This window comes from Thermobia domestica, chromosome 5 (genome assembly GCF_964235325.1).
Source record: "Thermobia domestica chromosome 5, izTheDome1.hap1.1, whole genome shotgun sequence".
In the NCBI taxonomy this organism is placed as follows: domain Eukaryota; kingdom Metazoa; phylum Arthropoda; class Insecta; order Zygentoma; family Lepismatidae; genus Thermobia; species Thermobia domestica.
The window spans coordinates 43,855,584-43,877,828 of record NC_137458.1 but is presented as its reverse complement, the minus strand read 5'-3'; the positions used below and the strand labels follow the sequence as shown (position 1 = coordinate 43,877,828).

Sequence of the window (22,245 nt, the reverse complement as noted above, 5' to 3'; positions counted from 1 at the left end):
GCCTTTGAGCCTTTTTATATATAGGTTTTATTACAGCAGTCTTAAAATCATCAGGAAATACACCTGTTTCTAAGCTTAGGTTAAAGATATACTGCAAAGGTTTTAATATATTTGATTTCGTATGTTTCAATACACTTGCTGATAATCCGTCTATACCAGATGTTGTTCTTGGTGATAATTCATTTATGAAGCGTTCAATTTCCTGTTCAGTGATTGGAGTGAAGAATATAGAGTTTACTACTTTAGTTTGAGAATTCAAATTCAAATTTATTTTATCATTAATCTCTTTGTTAACTATTTTTTGCCAACACTGGAAAAATGCTCATTAAAACTTTCAACTAGTAACATTGGATCACGTTCAAACGTTACTAGACCATTTTTTGTGTTTAGTTCATTTATTTCTACATACTTTTTGTCATTTTATCTATAATATATTTTATTACCTTCCATAATTTACTAACATTGTTATTACATAATGTAATTTGTTTTCTATAGTAGTCATTTTTAACTTCTTTTATTAATTGTGTAAGTTTATTTCTATACCTTCTGTAATATTCCTTAAATTCTAAATCGTTTTGGTTTTTTATTACTAAACGACTTAATCTATCTCTTTCCCTTACAGAGTTGACTAATCCTTTTGTTATCCATGGTTTTATTTTGCGATATTTACTACTTACTTTTTTATTTTTATTGTTAATACGTGAATTACTTATACAATTTTTCATTATTTGGATGAAATTCGAAGTTGCAGTATTAACACAATTACTGTGTATTACCAGATTCCAGATTCCAGAAGATTTTTTCAATTCTTCATTTAATAAAGTATAATCTATAATTGTTGTTTCGTATGATATTTTTTCCCTCTTTTGCATTGTAATGGGAACATTTATACTAGTGAGAAAGTGGTCAGTTATACATGTTTGCAACACGGCTGATGTGACATTCAGTGGACTTTGGTACTTTAAAAATATATGATCTATACAAGTCTTACTATATTCTGTAACTCTAGTGTGTTTATTTATGCATGAAACATAACCATGACTATATAGTAAGTTTAAATACGTGTCTATATTTTCACAGTATTTGTCACTTAATATATCTAGATTAACATCACCTAAAAGCAAAGAGCAAGTTGATGAATTTTTAAGTTCATCATTTAGTGATTGTAGAAATGCTTTCTCATCACCACTTGGAGTGCGATATATAGCTATTATGTTACAACCTTCTGCATTATTTAAATGTAAGCGCATTCCAGTGGCGTCAGCAAGATTCAGTTCCGTTACCTTGTCAATGTCAACATGATCGTTTACCAATATCATGACTCCATCTGCACGTGTTAAAGACCTAGTTGTATAATAACAACGATATCCGTTTATGTTTATGTTACAAGTTGCTTCATTTTTCCATATTTCTGTTAAGACAATTATATCTACATTTATAGAAATATTTTGTAACAATACTAAAAATTCATCTAAATTTTTTCTAACACTTCTAATATTCAATTGAATAATCGTGATTCCTGTTTTATCACTAAATAATTCATTAAAAGAGTCTGTATTATTACAGATGTTATTGTCTATATTTTGGTATAAGAAAATTTCATTAATTGCCTGTTCCATCTTGAGTGAAGTTGACAGTCCTGTTGAGCCACTTAGTTTTGCATGTTTTGTAGATCTTCTAGCTTTTTGATATGTTTCACTCGGGATGTTTCGTCTTTCCTTAGAAGCACTTTTCCATCACGCACCCAAACAAATAGGAAACCATTATTCCTGGCGAATTGTTTTGTTTCGTATAGCACTTTTCGACTGCTTGGTGTTAATTGTTCATTAACAAAAACTCTGTGGTTGGTAACACTAAAAATTCTTCAGGTTTATATTTTCTGTTGTAGAATAACATTATCTATGATTGTGGTAAATTGCATTTCATTATCTCCTTTCACTTATGAAGAATAAGTAAAACAAAAATGGTAAATTTTGTATTATTTTTAGTAAGACAGGCTCATAAGTTTAAAATTCAATCAAGATACATTGAACTTGTGGTCTCTAAGCAAATGTATATATTTCGTGACGAACGAACAAACATATGATCAAGAAGCCAGATATTCAAAAATCTCTTTTTCGGTGTATAGCAGCTGTAACGCATGTAAATCCGTGGAAACTTCAAATTGGATAATTTTCACTATCACCATACCATCTCTATCGTCTCTGGAAGGTAACATTAAAAATACATGGAAATAAAATAGCATATAAAAGAATATAGAGCATGCAAAGGACATGTATAAAGAAACATACACCAACACTGTATAGAAAAGAAGTATATCTTTCCCGTTGCTTCCCATTGAATTGTTGATCTCATTTTCACTTGCTGACTGCAGGGTGCCCCCAATAAAACCTCCCATATTCTAGAGGCTAATAAAACAAAATATTGCGGGTAGAAAGTTACTTATTCAAAAATATAAGATGGTATTGAAAACAGCAGATCTTTTTCTGTAAAATTCTTCCTACAAGGTCCCTAGAAAGCCTAAGGCTAGTTTTAGACGGAAGCATTCATCGTAGCATTTCTCGTACCAAAAATCGTATCATCGATATCCTACCGTGTAAAGTAGCAAATGCTATAGCATTTCCCATGCCATGGCATATTGAATTGAATTGAATTGCTCTTTATTTCAGCGGGCGAGGTTCACCCGGAGGCTGCTCTGCCACCTAACTCTTGTCATCATTACAAAGAAAAGAAAAAAGAAAGATACAAATAACAACATAACATGATACATTCAATAATACTGTGGGATTTCTTGTCGAAAGAATCTGCTCTATGTCGTAGCATTTTCTCCAGCATTTGTGGTCCGATTGCAGCGCCGTGGAGTGTTAAAAGGAAGCGAAAGATTTTGTGCCACATATACATGCTCTTTGTTTTGTGTGGGAAATCGAAGGAGGTCTGCCTTACCAGTTTTCGCAAAATTCTGCATGTAACAACTCATTAGAACTATCAGAAACCGACCAGATCGAAACACAAGTGAAGTCGCGAATACACAGAAAATACTGTATTTGTTTCAAAGAACCGATCAACTTCGGAAATCCAGGGAAGTGCAAGTGCCCCTCTCCGGGTGTTCATCATAACCGTTATGCCAGGGTCAAGGGCGCCCATGTTGTGGTTTCTAGAGGGGGGAAGTATAAGCGACATTTCAAATATAGTTTCAAATTTTGCGGTAATTATTCTAAAAATTCTATTGGGTTTTCGATCTTTTGAAGTATAATTTTCTCTAGGAGGGCGAGCGCCCCACCTTGCCCCTCAAAATTTTCTTACTCCATATACAATACGAACATGAAATTATAATGAAGCATCAAACAGCTTCACTACATTACATGAACAAAACAGCACACAAAAGGTAAATAAAACAACAATGAGCCCTGGGCCCATTTCAGTTAAACAATGTCTACAATTAGGGGCTCTAGAAATTATATTTATTCGTATAGCTTTGATATTTGTCAATATTGTCCCCTTAATTAATTTGTCATGTATGGAACGGGCCCAGGGGCATATCTAACGGCTCCGCAGACCTTGCAGTGCGAGATGGCCCACAAACTCTGGGGAGTCACAAAAAGTAAGAGGAAGATGGAAAAGAGAGGCCTATTTTCGAATTTTGCGGGAGGGCAATTATTTCTAGGGGCCCAAATACTAATGCTTGCCCCCCAAAAAATCTAAGTTATGGTGCTACGTTACTCCCATTATCAAAAACTTAATCACAAATTTTGCGTTGCTTTGACGCAAGCAGTTAAGAAAGAAACCCACAACATATATACGCATGAAAGCATAATTATAGTTAGTGCAAAAATGTATTAATTTTTGGACATGTCAATTTCCATGTGGTTTGCAACGCTGAATGCTTTCTCTATCAGCTGATTGAAAAGAGACACGTAACTGGAACTTGAATCATGTGGTTGAATGATAAAGCATACGTGTTTCAATGGGAAAGATTGAGAATGTGTTTTTACGGGAGAGGATGAAACGTAAATAAATCACATGTTTTTACGTAGTAATGCATCTATGAATCAACGGAGCAAAGAACTATAATATTATGTAATCTTATAGTTAAGAGTACAGAAGAGTGTAGGCTTGCGTAAATTTTAGGAATTGCTATGTTGTAAGAAAGTGCATCATATCCAAGGATTGCTTGAACGAGTTTGCTTTGTTTTACATCTGAAGAGGTAATGAATATTTTAATATTCTCATTACTTTCTAAAAGAGAAAAAGTGTTATAATATGTTTCTTTATTCTAAGATAAGAGAATCACATTCAGAAAAATAAAACACCGGAGTTGAAGAAACATTAAAAGTTCATTTCGGTATTGATTAGCCGCACAGGTTAAATTTAAGGAATCCGTTAAAATAATCAAACTACTTGGGCTTGGTTAGATGAAGGGAGTCAAAGGTGGGTAAGATAAAATAGTTTTATAGAGAAAATGATTTGAAATAAGGGAAGCGTAGTTTATTTGTGTCTCATTTAAGACTGGAATAGGTGTACATTTTGTAGAAGTGAGAGATATTGTATGTAGGCCTACTTAGAAGCACACATGACGAAATATGAATACAATGATGCAGGCAGTTAGCCCTAACTGAAGTCAACTATTTTTTAACTAAACTTAATATAATCTGATATTAACAGAAATTAGTGAAATTGTAACTTTTTAAAAAAATAAAAAAAAGTTAGCCTCTCCTCTCTCAATTAAACATTGGTCCCTTTCTCTAATTGTAGTTGATTTTAAGTGGAAGGGCACCAGGTAAATATACTGGTACAATTCTGTGCTCAGTATCAGAAGACATTTCCATAGCAGAGCATGCCGCGATTTGCGATGTGAACGCAGAAAGTTTGCCGCGCTTGTGCAGAGAAAAGTGTAAAAACATGCCTGCTGTATAGATGTCTTAAATGCACGAACGACTCACATAAATATAGTTTGAACTGCTTTTTACGTCGCGTGATGCATATTTTTAACAATCATAAGTGTTTCTTCTACAGAAAGACAAAGTTCTGCCATCAGGACGACATGTATAAGAACGCAATGGATAAGTCTTACGGCATGAAACTTCTGATTCCAAGCCTTCTATCACCGGTTCGAATATAACTCAGGGCATGAGTAATGTTCTTTCAATATTCATTTCGGATTACGTTTCATAGAAGGGATCCAGACGTAACCTACCTCAACCTAACCTATTCTACCCTTAATGCTCCTATATTTTATGCCATTAATGTGTGGACCCCTTCTACGAAATATTGACCTTCATTCCTCTTCGACGCGTAAACCTAAAGGGCAAGAATGTGGGCTTACAATTCAGAAGTAGAACGTAATTTGTATAGAAACAAATTTATATAACAATGAAATTTATTTCTTTATGGAAATAATATCGTCATGTCTTCTACATTCATATTTTATTGGCGGAAGCAGATGCCCCACTTGGAACAGATTAAGTAGAAGAGCATCACCACAAATAATTGTTCAAAGATTACAATTCTTTCACTAATTAACTCCTAAGGCATTGCCAACTTATTTTCTACACGCCTGCCCGTCAACTGTGTACAGATTTACTACTGGTAACATAAAATTCCTGGAAGCGTATATGCCATAAATAAAATACTTACAGAGCATTCATTGAGCCGATAATGTTTGTGCTCACTTAAGTATTTGTTAAACTTGACGGTAGGCATTCCAGTGACCGATTTCTTTCTTTCACAATGCAGCTCAGGAATTTTATGTTGCTTGAAGAATCACATTACCGGTAAATTCGTGGACATTACTGCTGTATTGCCGGATCAATTTGAAAATCGAAAAAAAAAATACCAGAATGTACTGTATCCGGTTTTACTTTTATTACATTAAGTTACGTAAGATTACGTTACATTATGTTTGCAGTTTTACTATACGGATCCATAGTATAAATAGTAGTAGTAGCAGAAACTGGTTAGAAGCCCCGCAGGGGAGAGTTGGGTTCTGTTCGCGACATAAAATGGGCAAGTTAAAGACTTGCCCAAATTTTTCTGTACATTTTACAATCTATGGATCCGTATAGTAAAACAAGTGTACCTCTCCGCGAAATAACCCATCCGCCTCCACATACAGTACCGTTTACAATTAAAAAAACAAGCAACAAATACAACCACTTTCTTAAATTTTACTATTCCTTACCTGACTCTCACTTATTGTTCCTCACAAACAGGGTTGACAAAAACCATGGTTTTTATTGAAAAAAACAGGTTTTTTTGGTTTAACCCCTTTGGGATCCTGGCATTTTGGGCTATTTTTTAGACTTTCAGTCAAGCAGCTACTGCATCGTCACTATTTATCCTAGGATCATGGTCCATACCTCGTTCTCTTCAGAATAGAGCTGGCTTTCAAATGGTATCACTTGCATGCCCATACCATATACCAGAAGCGGGAAAAAAATGTCAAAGTGAAAATTTCGGAGGGAAAAATTTTTTCTCGAACTTTGGCCCCCCCTGGATCCCCCCTGTGTGATCGTAGCCATCTAAAAAAAAAAATCTGATAAATAGTACTTGGTATACTGAATGTGTGTGCCAAATTTCAAGTTTCTATCTTGAATAATAAGGGCGAGAGAATTTGTACCAAAAATTCCCACAATGCCCCAAATTACCATAAAACACTATGATCTCAGGGAAAAAAATTCCTGAGACATCCCTAATTACCCTAGGACTATAATTCGCCAATCATTCTCTTCAGAATAGAACTGTCTTTCAGGCGGTACCATTCACATGTCTCCATCATGTATCTAGGGCGGGAAATTCCTAAAAAGGGGATTTTTGGGGCAAAATTTCCCTTTTTTCAACTTTTGCCCCTCTGGACCCCCCCCCCTGTTTTTACGCAGAAATCGGAAAAAAACTTGTGGTAAATACTACTCTGTGGGCTGAATGTTTGTGCAAAATTTCAATCTTCTACGTGAAAAAATAGGCCCGCCAGAAAAAATTTCCCTACCATGCCCCACTTCTACCCTATACAGAAGTATATTTGGATAAAAATTCACTGAGGCGGCCCTAATTACCCTAGAATAATAATTCGACCGTCGTTCTCTTCAGAATGGAACTGCGTTTCAGACGCTATGACTCACGTGGTCCTATCATGTATGTGAGGCGGGAAAATGACGAAAGACGGGATTTTTGGGGTAAAATTATCCCTTTTTTAACCCTTTGCCCCTCTGATTCCCCCCCCTCCCTGTTTTAACACTGATATCGGAACAAAAAAATCTGGTAAATACTACTCGGTGGATTGAATGTTTGTGCAAAATTTCAATCTTCTACGCTCAAAAATAAGCCCGCCAAAAAATATATATACCGACAGTGCCCCATTTTTCCCTATATAGAAGTATATTTTTTAAAAATTCCCTGAGACATCCCTAATTACCCTAGGATAATAATTCGACCGTCGTTCTCTTCAGAATGGAACTGCCTTTCAGATGGTATGACTCACGTGGTCGTATCATGTATGTAAGGCGGGAAAATTACGAAAAACGGGATTTTGGGGGTAAAAAATCCCTTTTTTTTACCCCTTTGCCCCTCTGGTTCCCCCCCTGTTTTAGCACTGACTTCGGAACAAAAAATCTGGTAAATACTACTCGGTGGACTGAATGTTTGTGCAAAATTTCAATCTTCTACGTAGAAAAATAAGCCCGCCAAAAAATATTGAACATAGGCTTAGAAAATGAAAAAATAAATTTTTGACTTATGACGTCATCACCTCCTATGTCTGGACGCAGGACGGTCTAAAACCATACGTAATGTCTTCTACAAGGCCTCTGGAAAAAAAACGGACGAAAAAGCTCAAATAGAAGAGAAATAACGCGATGTACCATGAAAAACGCGTATGGTACAAATTGTACCATAGGATCCCAAAGGGGTTAAACCAGGTTTATTTGGTTTAAATAATTTGCTCTATATATTCATATCATATATGGACAGAAATAAGTTTGTTTCGCTTTGATGTTAATATGCAACAGCCGGGTTATGCTGGAGGGGGTCACATAAACTTAAAGCGGAATAAAAACTGCTTCTCGAGTTACATCCGAGAGAAATCGTCCTCCATTTGAACTCGGAACCAGGACTAATGCGATACGTCTGTCGACACACTCATGAAGGAATCCTGATAAAAATACGTTGTACTGATCTTTACATGCTTCTTAATATAACTGCCAAGAGTCATTGTCTATTATTAACAGGGAGCTAGGGAAACAGGTTGTTGAAGACTCGATAAAGATATCCCCAAATAAATTCAATGAATATTTTGTAAATAATACTAACAAACTAACTGGTAGGCACAAAAATGGCATTAGTTCACAAGTAGATTTCGCTTGCTTATTGACACAGACAAATATTAATCAACATAGTACTCATTTTCTGTGGACCCCTATAAATATTAGAACTGTACTGTCAGTGGTCAACAAATTAAAAGGTTCGAATAGTGAGGATATATATGGGTTTTCTAACAACATGCTAAAGAAGATAATAGACATAATAGTTGAACCTTTGACCTATTTATTCAATTGCGTACTTCTCGAAGGTGAATTTCCGGAGTGCCTTAAATTCACTGTTACAGTTCCGATTTACAAGAAAAATGATAAAACGGAGCTTAATAACTATCGCCCAATATCTTTGGTACCAATAATATCTAAGGTTTTTGAGCAATGTATTAAGAATCAATTGTCAAGATATTTTGAGGAAAATAAATTATTTCATAATATGCAATTTGGATTTAGACCTGGGTGTTCCACGACTAAAGCCGTGGAAAATTTAGTATCAGAAGTGTTAGATAATTTGGAGAACAATCTTCATGTTGGAGTTACATTATTAGATTTGAGTAAGGCATTCGATACCGTGTCACATAATATATTAATTGCGAAGTTACACTATTATGGTATTACTGGCTTGCAATTATCTTTAATTGCATCGTATCTTAGCAATAGAAAACAAGCTGTTCGCATTGGAAATGAAAAGTCAAGTTTCATGTGTGTAACAAATGGTGTTCCACAAGGTAGTGTATTGGGGCCCTTTCTTTTTCTTTTATATATAAACGATTTTCCAAGTTTTTTGCCCAATAGTTGTGTTTTATATGCTGACGATATTACTGTTGTAAATTCAGACAAAAATATAATTGATATTCAAAGTAGGAATAACGAAATGTTAGAGTTGTCTTCTATATGGTTTAAATGTAACGGACTTACAGTAAATCAGGATAAAACAGAAACTTTGTACATTAATCTTAGTAATTCTACGAGTCATTCAGATACACGTAAATCCGTAAAACTGTTAGGAATGTACGTCGATTCAAAGTTAAATTGGAATGAACATACAGAAAATTTATGTAGAAAGTTATCCAGAGTATTGTTTTTATTGCGTAAATTAAAAACTGTAATTAGTGAGAAATCTCTTATAACATCGTACAATGCCTTTTTTCATTCACATTTGGAGTATGGAATAATATTCTGGGGCAATTCTTCTGGTGCACAGAATGTCTTCAAATGGCAAAAGAAAGCAGTAAGAATAATTAAGGGATTGCCTAAAACAGCATCATGCAAGGAAGTGTTTAAGGAAATTTAAATTATGACAGTGCCTTCTTTATTTATTTATCGATGTATATATATGTATATGTATATACGTATGTATATATATGTATATATATGTATGTATATACTATATGTATGTATATGTATGTATATATATACATATGTATATACATATGTATGTATATATATGTATATGTATATGTATATGTATGTATATAAAAGAAAATTTAGATAATTTTAATCACCGAAGCGATGTTCATTCCTACAATACTAGACATAAAAGCGACCTTAATATGTCACAAGTTAGGTTAACCACTACTCAAAAGAGTTATAAGTATACAGGTATGAAATTATTTAATGTATTACCACAAAATGTACGCACAATACCTCACGACAACTTCAAAAACTTTTGTAAATCCTTCCTTATAAGCAATTCTGTATATAGTATCTCTGAATTTGAAAAAATCTGTTATCAATAGTTGAAAGCAAGAACAATGATACATAGATAAAACTTGCCTGGTAGTGTGATAAAACTTGTGTATATATATATATATATATATATATATATATATATATATATATATATATATATATATATATATATATATATATATATGTTATATTTGACAATGTCTATTACAACAAATGTTGTTTAATGACAATAAAGCTTATCTTATCTTATCATTTCAGAAGGACAAAAAAATAAACAGTTGCACAAGTGAAACCATTATACAGAATTACATATGGACAATTTCAAAGTACTACAGAGTACAGAAGAACTAATTTAGTTCAAGTTAGTTAACAACGACTTTTATTGGTCCAAATTAAAGAAATACAACGACTTAATTTGCATATCAGTAAGAAAAGTGAATAAAGATACGTATTATTTGAGTCCACTTTGGCTCAGACTCACTTATACATAAATAGATACCAAAGATACTTCTCATTTCAATAAATGCCTCTCGTGGGGTACACAACAAAAAGTACGGCATTTCGATGTATTTTATCAATAGTAAACATTGAAACGAAACAAGATTTAGAATTTTTCTTTGATTGCAATTACATAACAATAATAACAACTACAAAAAAATCAGAAAACAAACATTTATAAACTTATACAGTAAAACCTGTCTTCAACGGACCCTTTATTAAACGGAAAACTGTCTTAAACGGAAATATTTCACGGTCCCATGAATTTTGGAGAGCAAAACGTGTAAAACTCCCTTCATTAAGCGGAAACTGTGTTACGCGGACAACGGAAAGAAAAATAAACATTTAACGGGAAATTCTAAGTTCCGGACTATACCCTACAGCGTTTAGATGTTTATACATTCTGTGAGACATATACATTACACTGTCTGCGATAAAATGTTCGTTCTTTTGTTAAATATTTCTGGACAGTGTTGACCTTCCCCAACCACTACTCATATTCACCCCCACAAATTGTCCTTAATCCCCGCAACTTAATCAAGAATCATACGGAATGTCGGAAAGAAGAAAACGAGATAGAGGAAGAAGAGGAATACGATACCGAGTTCCAAGAAGAGTGTAGAATAAATACATATCAAGATTCTCTCAGAAGTTTAAAGGAACTGCAAAAATTTCCCTTACGAAAAAATGATTCCGATTCACTTAGTATAATTTCTCAGGCTAAAGTGTATGCGGAAAGTCAAGCAGCCAAGCAGCAATGTACACAGAAAACCCTGCTTGGCTATTAGAAAAATAAAGAAAACGTGTGCATAGCATATTTTGTATTCATTTTAATTTTTTTGTGTATTTATTCGTAGAAGAAAGAAGTACTGTAATCGAACAATCTAGGTACAGCAATATATTTTCTCAGCATGCCCTTTTATAACCATGTATTTTTTTCTTTTTTTTTAAGAAAAGAAATGTCTACTTCCACTAAGCGGAAACCTGACTTTAACGGAAATTTTTGCAAGTCCCGCTCGATTCCGCTAAAGACAGGTTTCACTGTATAAAAAAAGTTGCTTTTGTAGAATAATCTTTATGAGTAATGAATGGGGAATTTAGGTCTGAATATAATACGAATAATATACGGGAGTGAAACGTGATAACCCACAAATGTGTGTTCATCAAGATTTTACAAACTCTTACACTTTTACGAACATTTTTCGTTTTTTGGTTTAAACCAGTTTTTTTTTTTTATTTTATTTTTTTTATTTTTTTTTTTAAACAGCTGGTTTAAAGCATCCAACCCTGCTCACAAACTTAAATAAATTCTCCAATGGACCTGGTAAATTTCCTAAATTGGTCCGGCAATATAACAGTTAACCCAATTCGTGCATTGCATATTTCTGTTTGCAAAACCTTAGAGTGCCTTCCAGAGTTGAGTCAAAAAAGAAAAAGAAATTCTAGATCCATGATTATGAATTTCCTGTAGATCTACCTTACAAGTAGTATTACTGTTACGAGAAATCAAAGAACAGCAGATACAATTTGCGACATTACTGTTGTATCGCCTGATTACACGAAAATCGAGAAAAAGAGGAACATCAGGTTCCCCCCTCCACCCCAATTCTAGGTTGTGACCCTGACTCACTTGGTAGGGATTATTGTTCGAAATATAGTGTGGACGCTTGGCATAAAAGGTAGTGCATAAGACACGAAAACCAACTTGTAATAGGTAGCCACTTAAATGCATGATTGATATCTAACCGAGTCAGAGTAGGAGCGCAGCAGGCGGGTCCGATCATTAGCGAGGGTGTGCGTATGTAGGAAGCAGGCGCGTCAGCGGCGGTAGGTATACGCATAAACGAGGATAGAGGAAGAACATTATGTCAAAATGCATGGCTTGTGTGTTGCACGGCTTTGGTGGAGATAATGAATGCCATCCAAAAAAGTACCAAATTGTACTAAATTAGGTTAGATTCGATTAAGTTTGGTTATACCTGTGTAGTTTCGTTTCTACACACACGATATACTGATCACCTGTTTAGTAGACCACGCCTTTCACAAAATTTGAACAACTGACACTTCTTTTTGCTATAACTCGACAAAACTCAAATTTGATATGTCACAATCTTGTCATTTACGCACCATTTCCACACTGCCTTTCCCATAAATCATAACAAGTGTACATCTCCGCCTAATAGTCCCTTCCGTTTCATATATAATGCCGCTTACAAGATCAAAAACGACTAGCAACAAGAAATGCTTTCTTAACTTCAACTATTCCCTTCACTTGACTTTCACTCATTCTCTCTCACAAACCAAAATAAATTCTCCAATTCATCCGGTAAATTTTCTAAAATTGATCCGGCGATACAGCAGTTAACCCATAGATACAATCTGCTAATTTCTCTTGTACAGTACATAAATTACCGGTAGTATTGTTAATAATAACCTTTCCAGCAGAATACTGTCGATATTTTCTCGAAAACTGCTCATGATAATGTACTTTGAAACACAGTATCTTGTTCATCTCGATGTAATCTGTCAATTATGTCTTCTTATTTCTGAACATAGCTGTTCATAATTTCGTGCTATATCTCATTAATACTGCATCATGCTTGTGTCATAATGAAAATCTTGATGAGTATGTGCTATTCGCAGTTTCATGTTAATAGGTGAACATGTACATTTTTCCGAATACGTTTTAAGGTTTACAAGAGTTGAAAGAAACTTATTTTATCATTTTTCTCGAAAATGGCGCATGAGGATTTACACTTACTCGTATCATATTGTTCAACTCAATGAAATTTGTAGATTATTATACTTTCATGTTTGGCCCTTTTTTCTTTTAACGGTAGTAATAATATAAAAATATTCAGTACACATTGTGCGATGGTTTATAAATTATTTTCATATTTCCTTTATTTTTAAAGTTACTAAATAATTAGGAGTCATTTCCCAAAAAAATATACTTGCTTCTTACGAATCCACTTCATCATTATAATCTAAATCAGAATATATATATAAAAATTAAAAAAAAAAAATCTGTAAAGCATCTAATTTCTTACGTTTACGAAAAGTGTTAATTTTGGTGATCAATCACCAGAAATAAAACCTGTGTTTCCATTTGTAACTGTCCGTTCCGTTACAGAAGCTTTCTCCTTGAGATGTGGCCTCTCAGGTAATATGTTTTCTTTCTTGTTAATGTCATGTAAAGTTTATATATTCCATGTTATACAGGGTGAACGGTAACTACGTTTACAAACTTGGACGGATGATAGTACATCTAAAAAGAAGCAAAAAAGTCCTAGTGAACATGGGGGAAATTCCGTCCTGTTTAGGAGTGACAGTGTGTCGAAAGCGTGGGAACATGAACTTCAGAGGCCAACAGCTTAAAAACAATATATCGTAGAGAGAGAGATTAAAAACGTCACTTAGAAAGTCATGCCTACTCTATTGACAAATGCATGTTTGAAAACGCAGCTATGCGTGCGCACAGGATTCCCCAAAGGAACGGAGGGATTCCCGGACGTGCTGTAAAGTAAAGAAGTGTCACACGTTGTTAATCCCGTGCGCACACGTAGCTGCGTTTTCAAACATGCATTTTTCAACCTTAAGTGAGTAACCGCACTCTTTACGATGTATTGTTTTTAGGCTGTTGGCCACTGAAGTTCATCTTCCCACGTTTTCGACACACTGTCACTGCTAAACGGGACGGAATTTTCCTCGTGTTCACTAGGACTTTTTTTTCTTCTTCTTTTTAGATGTACTATCACCCGTTCAAGTTTGTCCACGTAATTACCGTTCACCCTGTATATGAGGCGTACAGAAGCCAAACCGTTTTAATGCGTAAACATTATGATCACTCTCATTTAAATGCATTATATCAAAGTTACCAAAATGTTCACTACTGAAAAATTCGTTTGATGGAGTTAATCGGTTTGGCATCTGAACGGCTCATATTTATTTCTGTTCAATTGTATTATTCTGTAGATGGTTCTAATAATGTATTGCTTTGAGTACACAGCTTATATCCTAACTATATATAAAACTACATGAGCTGACATAAATTATTGAGCACTTCCTGTGGGGCTAAAATGATTAAATTTGGCATGATTGTAGCTTTCCGGAACTAACCCACAGGAAAATTGTCAAAACTGAATATTTTTAATTTTTAGGGGGTCTAAAGAGGGGATGAAAAATTTCCTCATGTTATTTAAATGGACCTTTTTTTGGACTTATAATCTCATGTTTTAGGTACTTAGAATTGGAATAGAAACTTGAAATTCGGTATGCTTGCACATTTGTGTTAGCACTACCTAAGTAAATCAGTACAAGTAAAAAATTCCGAACTTAGAGTGGTTTTATAGGGAACTGAAAAATCTTTCCCATGTTATTTATATGGGACACCTTTTACACCCTCAAGTTATTGAGCACTTCCTGCAGGGCTACAATGATTAAATTTGACATGATTATTGCTTTTCGGAACAAACCCACAGGAAAATTGCCAAAAGTGAATATTTTTAATTTTTAGAGGGTCTAAAGAGGGGATGAAGAATTTCCCCATGTTATTTAAATGAGACTTTCTCTGGACCTATAATCTCATGTTTACTTAGAATTGGAATAAAAACTTCAAATTCGGTATGCTTGTACGTTTTCGTTAGCTTTACCTAAGTGAATCATCAAAAATGAAAATATCTAACCGTAAAGTGGTTTCATGGGGAACTGAAAAATCTTTCCAATGTTACTTATATGGGACGTCTTCTATACCCCAAAATGTTTAGGCACTTCCGGCAAGATTATAATGATGAAATTTGGCATGATTGTAGCCTTCCAGGACTAACCGACAGAAAAATTGTCAAAAGTAAAAAATTCCAACTTTAGAGTGGTTTTATAGGGAACTGAAAAATCTTTCCCATGTTATTTATATGGGACACCTTTTACACCCTCAAATTATTGAGCACTTCCTGCAGGGTTACAATGATTAAATTTGACATGATTATACCTTTTCGGGACAAACCCACAGGAAAATTGCCAAAAGTGAATATTTTTAATTTTTAGGGGGCCTAAAGAGGGGATGAAGAATTTCCCCATGTTATTTAAATGAGACTTTTTCTGAACCTATAATCTCATGTTTTTGGTACTTAGAATTGGAATAGAAACTTCAAATTCGGTATGCATGTACGTTTTCGTTAACTTTACCTAAGTGAATCATCAGAAATGAAAATATCTAACCGTAAAGTGGTTTCATGGGGAACTGAACAATCTTTCCAGTGTTACTTATATGGGACGTCTTCTATACCCCAAAATGTTTAGGCACTTCCGGCAAGATTATAATGATGAAATTTGGCATGATTGTAGCCTTCCAGGACTAACCGACAGAAAAATTGCCAAAAGTAAAAAATTCCAACTTTAAAGTGGTTTTATAGGGAACTGAAAAATCTTTCCCATGTTATTTATATGGGACACCTTTTACACCCTCAAATTATTGAGCACTTCCTGCAGGGCTACAATGATTAAATTTGACATGATTATAACTTTTCGGGACAAACCCACAGGAAAATTGCCAAAAGTGAATATTTTTAATTTTTAGGGGGTCTAAAGAGGGGATGAAGAATTTCCCCATGTTATTTAAATGAGACTATTTCTGAACTTATAATCTCATGTTTTAGGTACTTTGAATTGGAATAAAAGCTTGAAATTCGGTATGCTTCTACGTTTTCGTTAGCTTTACCTAAGTGCATCATCAGAAGTGAAAATTTGCAACCGTAGATTGGTTTTATGGAGAACTGAAAAATCTTTCGCATGTTATTTATGTGGGACGTCTTCTACACCCTAAAATGTTTAGGCACTTCCGGTATGATTAGAATGATGAAATTTGGCATGATTGTAGCCTTTGAGAACTAACCGTGAAAAAATTGCCAAAAGGGATTTTTTTTTTAAATTTTTCAGGGGTTGAAAGGGGATGAAGAAATTCCTATGCTATTTAAATGGGCGTTTTCTTGGGATACAAAATCTTATCTTTCAGATAGTTGAGATAGGAAAAAAAAAAAGAAAGTCGGTAGAATTCCGCTCCGCTGCAGCTGCCTTTGTCCCCACTTTGAACTCGTATTGCATACACGCCCTTATGACGCTCTGTGGAGGTCTCATTCACTCTGTTCTTACGCAAATTCACAATGTAACTGAACTACCATAACCAGGTAGTATGCTGCACATACGCAGAACAACAGCTGACCTTCGTCTTATCCTCATTCGCATTCAACTCACGGTGGGAGGTCCAATTGAACAGAGACCTCCACAAAAGCGACAGAACTTTCTTGCTTACCTTTATAAATTAACAGAAATAAAAAATTCCAACTTTGGTGGGGTTTGTTTATAGGAACTCCTTTTATATCTCAAAATTATTGGGCAATTTCTTTAGGATTACAATGATTAAATTTGGCATGTCAAAGGAAAATTGCCAAAAGTGAATATTTTTAGTTTTTAGGGGATTTTTGAAACGGGTATTACGGAACGTGTTTGTTACAGTTGCTTTATATGTTGTATTCTTGTTGATCTCTTGTTAAAATGCACGGTTATTGTTACCTTAAGTTATCATTATAGCGGTTGGTGTTAATTGTTTAATAGTAATACTTGATAGTAACATAAGAGTCTACGCAAAAAGAAATCCCTTTAAGCTTCTTTATGGAGAATGCTTGGTGCCTGTCCAAATACAATTCATATTGAACTTCATTTTCACACTATGATACGAACCTTCCCAGACACAAATAGCACTTACGTTCCAGTTTTTTTAGTATACGAAAGACATAACGAAGCAAAAGCTTTCATTCAAAGGAGTATGCGTGTAGCAGGATACCACAGGGGTGGTGTGGAAATACTACAAAGTTACAAGAAAAAGAATCGACCTTTATCTTACAAATATGCAAGAGTTATGGTCGAACAAAAATCCCATATTTCTTTTTTGAAAATTATAAATAAGAAAAAAAAAAACCTCTGAAAATGAGAATCTAACATCATCATTCATTATATAATAAGTCGATAAATTGTGGTTGACAAAACAAAGGTTGCTATAAGAAAATAAACTGTGAGTTATTAAGCAGAGTATTAAGGAGCAAAGGATGATAAATATGAGATCTGGGGATGTTTGGCCGATTTAAAGAAACGTTAAGAATAAATGCACGAACATATGACATGCGAGGCCGTAGGCCGAGCAAATACGGGGGTCTGGGGGCGAAGCCCCCAGCTGGCCAAAGGCTAGTATATATATATATATATATTTATGTTTCGTATATTTAGTATATGTATATTTGCATTTTAAACTGTGTTCTTCTGAACTAATGAAAATTGAGGATATTATGGAATTCTAATTATCTGCATTACAAAATTTTGATTACTCTGTAAACCTGTATCCGTGCATTTTAGTTTTAGGACACGTACTCCAACATTTGAAAAGAGTTAGTATAATTAAAGTAGGCTATCTTCGTAACTGTTAGGAGTGTGTGTGTATGTGTGTGCCATTGCTGGAAGACACAGTCTGACACTTAACAGAGTATATTTTTTTTTTACATATATAGTAAATAAATATAGCTATAAACAATCGGTTCCAGCAGAATTATCAATTATTATTGGCAACGAATGATATGTATGCTTTTAAACGCTATTGTCGACTTTAGTTTTTGTTGATTTTCTCGGAAACTGCGCATCAAGACTTACCGTTAGCTATGTCAGTTAGTTAAGCTTAGTGTGAATTATAAACTGATATATGAATATATATATATATATATATATATACCATCTTATTAAAGACACATTTTTTAAAAAGAAAATAATATTTTAGTCCTCTCCCCTGTAAACTTACAAAAATGGAGTTGCCTTCCTTCCTCTGGTTCTCATGCTACGATATGTCAGTTAATAAAAAGATTATATATATATATATATATATATATATATATATATATATATATATATATATATATATTCTATTAACTGATACATACCTTATTTTTCTATTAACTGACATATTGTCGCATGAGAACCAGAGAAAGATAACTCTATTTTCGTAAGTTTACAGGCGAGAGGACAAAAATATTATTTTCTTTAAAAAGAAAAAGTGTCTTTAATAAGATGATATATGTCTTCTCCTTCTATTAACTGATATATGTCTTGTATTTATATTAACTATACAAGGTTTTTTGGGTTTAAACCAGGTTTTTTTTTTAATATATATATATATATAATTTGCTCTATGTATTTATATCACATATGGACAGAAATAAGTTTTTTTTTCACCGTGGTGTTATTATGCAACAACCGGGTTATGTTGGAAGGAGTCATTTCAGAAGGACAAAACGATAAACAGTTGCACAATTGAAACCATTATAAAGAATTACATATGGACAATTTCAAAATACTGTAATAGTTCAAGTTTGTTCACAACTACTTTTATTAGTCCAAGTTAAAGAAATACAACGAATTAATTTGCATATCAATAAGAAAAGTGAATAAAGATACGAATTATTTAAGTCTACTTTGACTCTGACCCATTTATACATAAATAGATACTAAACATACTTCAGATTTCAATAAATGCCTCTCGTGGGGTTTGTTTGACCCCCCCTACCCGAAAAAAGTACAGTATTTCGATGTATTTTATCAATAGTAAACATTATTTAAACGAAACAATATTTAGAATTTTTCTTTGATTGCAATTCCATAATAATAATAATAACAAACTATGAAAAAAATCACAAAAGAAACATTCATAAAATAAAAAAGTTGCTTTTGTAGCATAATCCCTTTGAGTAATGAACGGGGAATTAGGTCTGAATATTAAGAATAATATACAGGAGTGAAACGTGATAACCCACAAACGTGTGTTCATCAAGATTTTAAGAACACTTACAGTTCACGAACATTTTTCGATTTTTGGTTTAAACCAGTTATTTTAAAAAAAAAAAATACAGCTGGTTTAAACCAGCCAACCCTGGTTTCTATTAATTGATGTAATTATGCCTTGTCTTTCTATTAACTGGCATATATATATATATATATATATATATATATATATATATATATATATATATATATATATATATATATAAACTCCATGGTTCTGGATAATCACAACATTTTAAAACACGTTTTTCTGACCAGAACAAAATGAATTATTTAATAACTATACGATTTTTGTTACAGTTTCAGGGACCTAACGTCCTCTGCATCAGACATGGAGAAAAGAAATGGACAGCAAATGTTATATCTTCCTCAGCCGTTAGTTAGCATTTTCATTTCTGCTAATACTGTTAGATATATATATATATATAACTTTTCTTATCTTTCTGTTGGAGCGCGGTGGCTCAGTGGTAGAGCGTTCACCTCCGGTGCTTGGGGTCCCTGGTTCGATCCCAGCTCGCGCCGTGTGGACTTTGGGGTGGACAAACACCGTGCTCGTGGGCTTTTTTGGGGTTCTCCAGTTTCCTCCCACTTTCTTCATTCTACCATTTCATTCATTTCTCATCATCACCGTCTCCTTTAGCCTAACCGGCATAACCGTGGGACGTAAAACTTAAAGATTTCATTTTTTTCCTTTTTATCTTTCTGTTCACTGATATATTATTTTTCGGTACTATTTTATTTAAATAGAAAATAAAGTGTACAGTCTCATAATGAAGAGTTTCATAAGGATACATTTCACTATCAGTTTCTTTAATAGGTGCCGTGATTTTCGTTCAGCATCAACTTTTAGTTTATTTATTTATTTATTTTTTTAATTTCCTCGAAAACCTTGCATAAGCTTTATTACTGGGCTCATATCATTTTGTTCCACTCAGTGCAATGTATCAATTAGTTTATGTCTGATATTTGTACAATTTCTTTTCTTTTCTTTCTTTTTTTTTTTTTTCGCTAATAATAATAATGTATTTTCCTGTATTTTTGCCAAACTGCAGTAAAAATTGAACGATAATATTGCAGTCTGCATACGATAGTTTCGTTGTAGTGGATAATTAAAAGGAGAAAACTACCACATAGGAAATTACGGTAATTTTAAGTTCCAAATTTCATGTAGTTTTTTAACAGTTTTAATCTAGAACGATTAAAAAGCAATGAAAGTAAGGACAATTTCATAACTACAAATAAACTACAATAACTAATCGTCTGCTTTACGCGATTTGTTAATTGTTTCACTGCCAGTTTTGAGTGTTCCCAAAATATGCGTTTGTTTGGTTACCTTTCATATGGCAAAAGCAAGAATATTTGAAAACATACTGCTGTTTTCTGGTAACTTATGATTTATTTTATCCATTTTTAGAATAGAGGTTTAAAAGGGAAACTGGTCTTTGTTTCAAAAAGTCTTGGAGATTTTAAAGAAATAAAGTAAAATCACATTACTTCCATTGCCCCGGTAAGAGTACCTTATGTTAGAATATATTAGAGCAGAAAATAAACCGATACTTGAATAAATTTTGCTGTGCATGAGATGAGTTACTTTATTATTATTATTATTATTATTATTATTATTATTTCTAAAGTTCTTCAGCAAGTAAAATAACATACAAACATGATAAAATAATAATGATTTGTTTATTACTTCTATCTCTGCGCTTATGGCTCTGGACTTCGTGGTGTACAGATACGTCGAACGTAGGTTTTCGCGAAGTTCTCTCGTTTCGTCCCACTTATTTCATTTGACCGCCTCCTTTAACCTCGGTGCATAATTGTCGGACATTAAATTAAAAAGCTGTTGCTGTATTTTTAAATTAGGATCCAAAAGACTATTTTAAGCTAAGTTTCATAGCAATTTTACCTTTAGCAAGAGAGATTTGATTTTTTGAAATACAAGAATAATGCTCACGTTTCATTATGCTAAAATAACCCTTACACGTTTTAGATTAATATTATTCTACTACTGAAAGAAAAATACGATTCTTCTGGAAGTATTCCTTTCTAGAATTTCAGCGCCTTATATTTATATCACTTCTTACTTAGTAACGATCCCACGTAGTGTTCTTCTTTGTTGAGGTACTTTGTTACAGGTATGGTTGTGTGGTGTTTTTTGTGTACGTGCTCAGTCAACTGTGACCAGTTGAAATTGCAATCCATTCCAAAACCACGTGCTATGCAAGTGTAGAAAACCCTGGACATCTTGCTTCGTGAAAGCGATGTACAAGTATGTTGTGTTGATCATCTTGTCGTATCCGCTGTTTATGTTGAAGCCCACTCTCAAGTTGTTTGGTGTTCCGTCTCTTGTAAAAGGGAGTCGCCGATCCACTTAACGTACTCAAAAGAGAACCTCTGTATCTGGGAAGACTATTTTCAGGTGCGAAAAGAGTTTCTTGCCATGTTCTATTGTTTCTAACACTTCTCTAGATGTGGGTGAGATTGGTCGAGGTTCGTTTTTCTACCTCCCCCCCCCTTTTTTTCCTACCCGTGGTGAGTGTGAGAACTGTGTATTGTATAGTATATGGTACTCTGTGTGGGTGCTGGGTCTGATAAGGTCGGTGCCATGCGTGGGGCTAGAAATTCTAGTGGAAAGGAAACAAGCATCCTTTTCCCACGACTGTCGCCAAAAGCAATATTGACGATGAGGGCGATCTTTCCCTTCCACAGGAATACCGTAACCAGTTTGGTGGGAACGATAGTAACACAATTTTATTTGCTATAACGATGCTGTCGTTGTAGAAGCAAAGATTGTCAGAATTTCGCACATGACTTCTTTCGTAAATTCTTTATGCAGCAGGAGCTTGGCTTAGACCGCAGTGCTTACTTCTTG

At 34.0% G+C, this 22,245-nt stretch overlaps 1 protein-coding gene across 2 annotated transcripts in view; it reads left to right on the top strand.

Annotated features, from left to right (window-relative positions):
* The first annotated feature begins 3,892 nt into the window (after nt 1–3,892).
* LOC145685899 (protein C19orf12-like) overlaps nt 3,893–22,245 on the top strand; it is a 36,293-nt gene continuing 17,940 nt past the window's right edge. The window contains exon 1 of one of the 2 annotated variants that reach the window (XM_081758648.1): nt 3,893–4,205. Coding sequence is in view for 1 of the 2 variants with exons in the window: in XM_081758647.1 (XP_081614773.1) it covers nt 19,702–19,745 (44 nt within the window). In the remaining variant the exon portion in view is untranslated. Of the gene's footprint in view, nt 4,206–19,670; nt 19,746–22,245 lie in introns of those variants that run through there. The other variant, XM_081758647.1, reaches the window with a different exon arrangement.